General features: G+C 38.7%; 1 protein-coding gene across 3 annotated transcripts in view; it reads right to left on the bottom strand.

Annotated features, from left to right (window-relative positions):
• Window positions 1-6,686, bottom strand: part of ush2a (Usher syndrome 2A (autosomal recessive, mild)) — a 211,267-nt gene extending 204,581 nt beyond the window's left edge. For all 3 annotated transcript variants that reach the window (XM_015037369.1, XM_015037367.1, XM_015037370.1), the window contains exons 1-4: window positions 6,162-6,686; window positions 4,923-5,632; window positions 4,307-4,521; window positions 3,576-3,794 (exon numbers count right to left, since the gene is read on the bottom strand). In XM_015037369.1, the coding sequence (XP_014892855.1) occupies window positions 3,576-3,794; window positions 4,307-4,521; window positions 4,923-5,465 (977 nt within the window). In that variant the 5' untranslated portion in view covers window positions 5,466-5,632; window positions 6,162-6,686. The remainder of the gene's footprint in view (window positions 1-3,575; window positions 3,795-4,306; window positions 4,522-4,922; window positions 5,633-6,161) is intronic.
• Window positions 6,687-8,679: the final 1,993 nt, after the last annotated feature.

The following is an 8,679-nucleotide window of genomic DNA, read 5'->3' as shown; positions in this document are numbered from 1 at the left end:
CATATAATAAAGAGAGACAACAACGCAGTAGGTAAGCTACATAGTTCTGAGTGTAAATCATTTCAGGACAGAATAAACACAACTTGCCTTTGACGTCATCTCACTGGACAGTTCCAGCTTAAAATATATGAAATTAAAAGCCTTTCCTTTTCCATTCATTTACAAGTTCAACACCGTCATTTATTTACTTTTTGCACTTATTTTACAAACCGGCTTCCAAAAAAGTTGGGACACTAAACTAATTATGAATAAAAACTGAATGCAATGATGTGGAGATGGCAAATGTCAATATTTTATTTGTAATAGAACATAGATCGCAGATCAAAAGTTTAATCTGTGTAAATGTAACATTTGAAAGGAAAAATATGTTGATTCAAAATTTCACAGTGTCTACAAATCCAAAAAGGTTAGGACAAGTAGCAATAAGTGGCTAGGAAAAGGAAATTGAACATATAACAAACAGCTGGAAGACCAATTAATACTAATTAGGTCAATTGACGACATGATTTGCTATAAAAAGAGCTTCTTATAGTGTCAGTGTCTCTCTGAAGCCAAGATGGTAATTGGATCACCAATTCCATCAATGTTGCCCAGAAAGATAGTGCAGCAATACCAGAATGTTACTACCCAGCGTAAAATAGCAAAGACTTTTAAGTTATCATCATCAACCGTGCATAACATTATCAAAAGATTCAGAGAATTTGGCACAATCGCTGTAAGGGTCAAGGCCATAAAACTCTACTGGATGCTCGTGATCTCCGGGCCCTTAAACGTCACTGCACCTCAAACAGGAATGCCACTGTCAAGGAAATGACAGCCTGGGCTCAGGAATACTTCCAGAAAGCATCGTCAGTGAACACAATCCACCGTGCCATCCGCAGCTGCCAGCTGAAACTCTGCAGAGCAAAGAGGAAACCATTTCTAAGAAGCTCCACAAGCTCAGCCGTTTGCACTGGGCCAGGAGTCATTTAAAATGGAGGGAGGCAAAATGGACGACTGTTCTGTGGTCAGATGAGTCACGATTTGAAGTTCTTTATGGAACACTGGGACGCCATGTCATCCGGACCAGAGAGGACAAGGATAACCCAAGTTGTTATCAATGCTCCGTTCAGAAGCTGCATCACTGATGGTATGGGGTTGCATGAGTGCTGCTGGCCTGGGCAGCTTGCATGTCTGGAAAGGCCCCATTAATGCAGAGAACTATGTTCAGGTTCTAGAACAACATATGCTCCCATCTAGACGTCATCTCTTCCAGGGAAGACCCTGCATTTTTCAACAACATAATGCCAGACCACATTCTGCAGCAATCACAACATCATGGTAGGAGAAGGATCCGGGTACTGAAATGTCCAGCCTGCAGTCCAGATCTTTCACCTATAGAGAACATTTGGTGCATCATAAAGAGGAAGGTGCGACAAAGAAGGCCCAAGACGATTAACAGTTAGAGGCCTGTATTAGACATGAATGGGAGAGCATTCCTATTTCTAAACTTGAGAAACTGGTCTCCTCTGTCCCCAGACGTCTGAGTGTTGTAAGAAGAAAGGGGGATGCCACACAGTGGTAAAAATGGCCTTGTCCCAACTTTTTTGGGATTTGTTGACGTAGTGAAATTTTGAAACAACATATTTTTCCCTTAAAATGACATTCTCTCAGTTTAAACTTTTGATCTGTGATTTGTGTTCTATTGTGAATAGAATATTAGATGTTGGCATCTCCACATCACTGCATTCAGTTTTTATTCACAATTTGTTTAGTGTTCCAACTTTTTTGGAATCCGGTTTGCAATTTTTTTTACGAGAGCTACAAGAATTTAGAAAAAAGGTTTTGTATATGAATTTACAAAATAGTTTACCAATTTCATTAAAAATTATTCAGTTCAGGACAAGAAAATTCTCCAAATTTTATTTAGTGGAATATGTAGAGAAGAAGTTGAAACTGACAAATATTACTTTTGAACATAAAGCATCCTTTAGCATTTTTTTTTGGTGGCAAGTAAATGTCAAATGAATTAAACATAAATGTTGATGTAAAAATGTTTTTGAGGTGCAGCAGATGTTGCGGATTTGATAAGAAAATGTTTATTTCAGACTTGGGGGGGAAGACTTGTGAGCCTCATTGATTGCTTTTAGAAAAATAGACATGATGGCCAATAAAAGTCAACAGATCTCTTCTGTGCATGCATTTGCCTGGTCTACACCCTGGTGTATTTGATTGAAAGCTGATCTGAGCCTTTGTAACTGTGCACCACTCTGGGCTGGCTAGGACATACCAGCACACTCACTCTCCCTTTCTCCAACACTTAAGCAGACTAAGTAGGACATGACAGCTTGTTGTTTCCTGACGGTGATACTGACCTGGACAGGCATTACATGTTCCTTATGAGATCCGTTTCAGACTGTTTTCATTTTCACAAACATCTCCAAAACAGTAAGGTGCTATTTTTGATTGCATACAATATCTGATGCAACCAATATGTATGAATAGTTTGAAGTAAGGTTCTGCTCAGAGGTTAGGATGTGTCACAATATATCGCAAATATACCCTTGTGTTCTCATGCAAGAAATATTTCATAAACCATTAAATCTCATAGGGGTTTTACAAAGACAATTTTATGTCATCGTCTATTAAAGATACCTCCCAACAACAAATATTTCTTAAAAGAAAGGTTTTCCATGTAGAGCAAAGCTGGGGAACATTCATACCTTCTTAAATGTAGCTCTGTAGAAAAAATAAAATAAAAAATCAGAACCATGACTTTAATTGGCTCCTCCATTAAACCATATAAACCTACCCAAGGACTTCAAAACCCCAGCAGTGTTTAATGATACAGTTTCATATGAACAGACAAACTGAGTGAAGAGAATGATCAGCATCATCATTTGTAAATCCAAAATTCACAAATATAAAGAAAATAATCTAGAGATTTTTTTTTTTACATTAAAACTGCTTTCTTAGTTTCAGGATGTAATTTATTCATATTTACTGCATTTAACTTTCTATAGTGAAACATTTCCTTCTGTGTGTAAGCCTTCTTCTCTGAGGGACAGGAGCTCTGGTCACGGCCATTACACTCTCGCTATCTGATAGTTGACTCAAAATGTCAACTGATGCAGTTTACCTTTCAAGAAATCCCTCCATTACGTCAAAGTGCCACACTGATTAGTCGGTTCAGAGTGGAGCGCATACTAAAAGTTGTGTATCCTCCAAAAGCAACCCCCCCGAAACCCAATATGTTGGAAACAATGTCACTTGGCAAGGAAGCTTTTGTTTTTAAGAGATGTTGCACACTTCTATGTGCACTGTGGCTTAACAAGTGTTACATTTCATCAAAACGTGTTCTATGTATGTGTAAATTTAGAAATGGATCTGCCTCTTTTTTGTATGAGAACACATGTAACACAGAAAATGTGTTGCTTTCTTTTCCTTTTAAATCAACCCTGAACATGTTTATCAGCTCCTAATAAACAGCAGCAAATGTTTAAATCTATCCAAGTGAAGCATAAAAAAAAATAAAAATTCAACTACACAACTGGCAAATACATTTGGATAACTAAAACTTGTAAACGGTAACTTACATTTCTCCAGTGGAGCTTGGTTTTAACCACACTGCCAAGGTGAGGGAACCACGTGGTCCTACTGCCTGTGAAGGAGGAGTGACCAGACATCCATCTTCGCTGGGCTGAAACAGTACACTGTCAGGTCCAACAGAAAGTCCATCCGAACTTGTTGTGCTTCCAGCCTCTGTCTGAGTCCCACGACGAGTGTCAACAATGTCTTCGGTTGCACAGTTACCCCTGGTAGAATTAGGTTTACATGTGTCAATACAGGAACCTCAAAAGGGTTTAATTTTAACAAGTACCTAAACATGTTTTTTGTCTAACGAGGCTTTATTCTGGAAATTTTATTGACTGGATTATTGTTTTGTTTTTGTCTTTATAATCTTGTCTTTACTCTCTCATTGTCCAGCACTTTGTAACAGAGTCTGTGAATAGTGCTTTAAGAATAAACGTAACTTATTTACAAGAATGTAAGAGATTTATTAAGGTATAAATACACTTTATTTAACTGTAGAGTTCTGTGGAATCAATGTGATGTTTAAAATCAAGCACTTTTAGTTGCAGTACATCCACTGGTACTTTATCCGATGCATATAAGAAAGATACTGATTCTACATAGAAGTAAACAAGTCAAATAGAAAAATCTATATTTTAATAAAGTAACTCTATTCATATTTTAGGAATAATTTATAAAGTAAGTGATCATAGATAAGACTGCAATAACTTCTTGAACAAATAAAACCAGCTACCTGTGTGCGGCTAACAGCAGTGGGGCGTAAGGTGGTGTGGAGGATCTATAGGGGCACTCCTGGACACACATGGCTTGAAAACACAAATGCAGTTCATCCCGTGAGGAAGGTGACTGACAGTAGCTGCTCTGCTCCGGAACGCCACAGGTGGACCGAGGCGGCGAGGTCGACACAGGCTTGAGAGCTGCAATATTCTCCATTCGTGGGAAATGCCCCTGTAGAAAGAGTAGAAAGTGTGTCAAACTGATTTTTTGAACATATACTTTCCTAATGACATCAGCAGCTAATGAACATACAATGAACCATAGAGGCAGTTATTAAAAATCATTTCTGGGCTTAGATTTTTATTTGTTTTTGTTTTTTTGTCTCGCTTGTTTAATAATAGTTCCCAAAATGCAATTTTCAGACACATTTTAATATGTTTTTGTACCAAAAACACAAGCAGTATTAAAAAAAAAAACAAAAAAAAAACAACTAAACTAAAAATAACCTGCAATAAAAATCAAATGACGCAGCTAAATTTGACAGAATATTTACACTTGTCCTAGAAATGTGTCAGTCTGATACTGGGCATAGTTTCCATCAGTCTAGACACTGTTTATAAAAACACTCTTACCTGTGATGAAGCAGGTTTAGGATAGAAGCTCAGGAAAAGAAGTGTCAAAAAGGGCAACACTTTATGCCACCTCAGTCCAAGGAAATTCATCCTATTCTTTTCTTCATTGTTGCTTTGATGAGATAATGAAAAAATAAGCCAGATATGCTTGGCATATATCCTTTTCTCTCTGTGCAGGATTTCACTCTTTTCTCTACATGAACACACACCCATGAGGTCTGTCTCACTCTTGTCTTCTCCTTTAACAAACTTCAGACATCCTTTAACGTCTTTTCTATGTTCTTTTCCGTCACTGTTGATTCCTCTGGCCATCGTTTGGAACTTTCTTTGAATGCTTTGCTCTCCGATATCATTCTTCTCCTCAGTCCTCTTTATGTGTTTGACCCCATAGCATTCTTGAATCTTTAAGAAGTCCAGCGTGGTTCCAGGTTCTAGAATCTCAGACGTAGGCTCTGGAACATTCTCGCAGGCCGAGGGATGTTCAAGAACCAAAATTTTGTTCTGAAGTCTCCCCACACCGTTTGAATAAGTGATGACTGTCATGGTTCCATGATTCCAGGGTTACAGGGGCATTTTTAGAGGCCAGTGCCCCTAGGGTGAAGCTACCAAGATTAGTCCTCTGTTACACGGTTTCTGTCCCTCACCCCCACACCCGCACACCCAGGAAAACCGCAACCAAAGCCTTCACATGATAGGTAGGATTTCACAATCTGGAAAAAGAGGAAAAAAGAGAACTGGTCAGACCAAAATCCAACATCAGACAAATCTGAGGAGAGTGAAATGCCATGCAGGCTATTCCCCGGCCAAAGCCCACACTATCATGTACAGCTTGATGGAGGCACAGCTCAACTGATACTGCGACATTGCCTCTCGCTTTTCTTCATTTTCCATTGAATTAAACATGCCCTTTTTCCTCTGGCATCTGGCCCCCAGATTTTATCCAACTAAACAGGTTCTCAAATAAGTTTGTTGGAAATTGAGGCTTAGGCCAAAGCTCTCTTTATTACAATACTTTGCAGCTTCAATTTCACATTTTGACACACACAAAAAAGAGGCCAGCCATGTAGTCATCTGAAGTGTTATATTACATGGCCATGGGTCTTGGCTGTAAAGTCCGTTAGAAAATAGAAAAGCCTCCCACGTATCTAATAATGCATACCGTTCTCTATGCCGAGCAAACTTGTAAATCTATGCAGATACTCAAACATTCTAAATATGTAGTAGCTTCAAGATATTTACCTGTTGTGGACACTCTGCACAAACGTTTCTCCCCATCACAAGTGCGGCGTCGACAAGCATTCAACTTGTTCTGGCATGAGTCAAAGACAGCAAACCCCCAACAGGTTGTCCCGCACACCTGTCCGTCACCGCTAACAAATACCGCTCCCCAAAAAGTAGTCCTTTCAAAACATGAGTAAAATTACTTCGCCCGGTGTTGACAGTGGGGGAGGTGAATGACAGCACAACTGAACTTGTTGAAGCTGCTCTTTTTTTTTGCCTCCCTCTTACGTCTCTCATTCACAACACGCGGCGCGCGGTATTAAGAAGATTACTTCGTGCTGCCATCTGCCCAGCAGCGCTACAGGCGGCAGGATACCGGGCGCACGGGACGCCGCTGCAACGTTACACTGACTGGAACCGGGTAACGGAAACTTGAGAGCCCCGCAAGCAGAATGAGAGAAAACTGCGCGTCTTATCCATTTTGCTTCAAAAACAGCACGCCAAACATTGTTTTGAAACTGCGAGACAATAATATATAACGACCCACCCACGCCTCTCCCCCCCCTCTGCATGGTTTGTAATGTTTCCCCCCCACCTACGTAGGATGTGTCTGGGTTTCAGACAAGTGGCTCTCAGGACCAAAGACGAAAGCTACTTCCGTCTCTAAGCAACGGTAATCAGCGGCGGCCACTGAAAAAAAAAAAAAGCGTTGAAGAAACTTATTTGCATCTTCACATTTCCTAAACTTAACGTTTATCTGTAAGGAAAATCACCCTAATGTATTATCACCCTGTCACAACCTTTTTCAATCACTTGATCAGTTTAGCAATCAGACTGTTTTTCACAATCTGAATTAATTGAAGGCATTAATTCATCTGAAGGCATTTAAAATAAAACTATAGGTTTAACTAAGTTTAAGTCTATTATTGACTAATTGCATGAAGAGTAAATTATATATAATTAAATATTTTCTTTACTGTTTCAACTAATGTCTAACTATTAGAACTATAGGGTCATTGTTTATTTAGAAAACCATGTTTTGCTTTGGACTGGTGACTTCTTCCTCTTTGAACTGCCTTTCAGACCAGTACAAGTCCTCGCTGTAGATAATGACTCTCTTACCAGTTTCAGCTGACTTCTTTACAAGGTCTGTAGCTTTTGTTCTTGTGTTACAAAATTATTTGTTTTCCCTTAGGATTTAAGTAACAACTTGGCTCTTCACAAGGCATGTAAATTCAAGATTTCTTGAATTTACCTCAAATTAAATTCAAGTATTTATGTTTTTTAAATACCTCATCTTGCATTTAAATCAGCAGAAGCCTGTTTTTCAGTGCAAACTGAACATTAGCAATGAATTTTTAAATTCTTAAACTCTCCCCTCTTTAGACTTTTTCCTTTTCCTCAAATAAATTTCTCTAGGTAACATTCTTCCTCTTGCTTTCACAGTTGCATATAATTCTCCATTTCCTAAACCACACAAATAGAAACACAGAAGTGTAGGTGCCAATGTGTGTTCAGATTCTCTGCATTTTAATTATGTAAACATTTCTGCTAAGACTTTTATTTTTTTTCTTTTCTCAGTTGACAGTTGTTTTTTTAACGTTATCATACTAATCTCATTTGAACAGCTGCAATTTGCCTTGGTCGAACAAAGGCATTCTAACTAGGTTTTAATTAAGTGTTCCTAATGACCTTAAGGAGATTAGAGGTTTGCCTTCTAATCAATACCAGGCAGAGAGTAGCAAAGGGAGGGGAAGAAGGAGAAGGGCGGTGGCTGGGGGCTAGGATAGAGGTACGGAAAAAAGAGGTGGGGAAAAAATGAAGGTAGTGGAGGGAGCAGATGAAAGCTGAACTGATGTAGAAAGAAAGTGGAGAGTGGAAAGCAGGGGATGCGAGATCAGAATGTGACAGATCAGTTGGTTAAAAAGTTTCCACTTAAAATAAGCTAATCAATGTATCAATATTTAAAGAAGTCTGACCCTTTGTTTAAGGTTTTCCATGCATCTAATCGATGCCCATGTCAAAATGGATCAAAGCAACGTTGTCTTTGTCAAATCATGTCCTTTCATTTTCTTAAAAACAAACATTCAAATAAGTCAGGTGACGATTTTTATAAGATCACAAGGAATCTTTCAGTTTTAAAACTTTCATCATGTTTCCCATCTTTTTCCTTCTGTGTTTTGAGTGGGTGAAAATATTACGCCATGGTGTCGGACTATGATCATCGAGAGCTTTGTTATCCAAGAAGAGTTCCTCTTATGCACTCTTAACAAGACATTTGCATAGATTTGTAAGAAGTGTGTCCACAAGACAAAGAATAAAGTCCCACATTGATTGTGCTAATTTATTCAGCCAGGCACAGTCAGTTTCACAGACTGAAGAGCCATCAGAGAAACAGCTTAAAACTCAGTGCCACTATTAACATCGCTTGATTTTCTGGATTGTTTGTGCATGATTTATATTTATCCAGATTGTGTTATCTAGTCTAATAACATTAAGACTAATATGGTAAATATTAGCAGTAAATGTGATGTGG

This window comes from Poecilia latipinna, unplaced genomic scaffold, assembly GCF_001443285.1.
Source record: "Poecilia latipinna isolate Pla-1442-1.1 unplaced genomic scaffold, P_latipinna-1.0 Scaffold402, whole genome shotgun sequence".
Taxonomy (NCBI): domain Eukaryota; kingdom Metazoa; phylum Chordata; class Actinopteri; order Cyprinodontiformes; family Poeciliidae; genus Poecilia; species Poecilia latipinna.
Note: the sequence above shows the minus strand (reverse complement) of the source record. Positions and strands in the feature narration are given on the sequence as shown.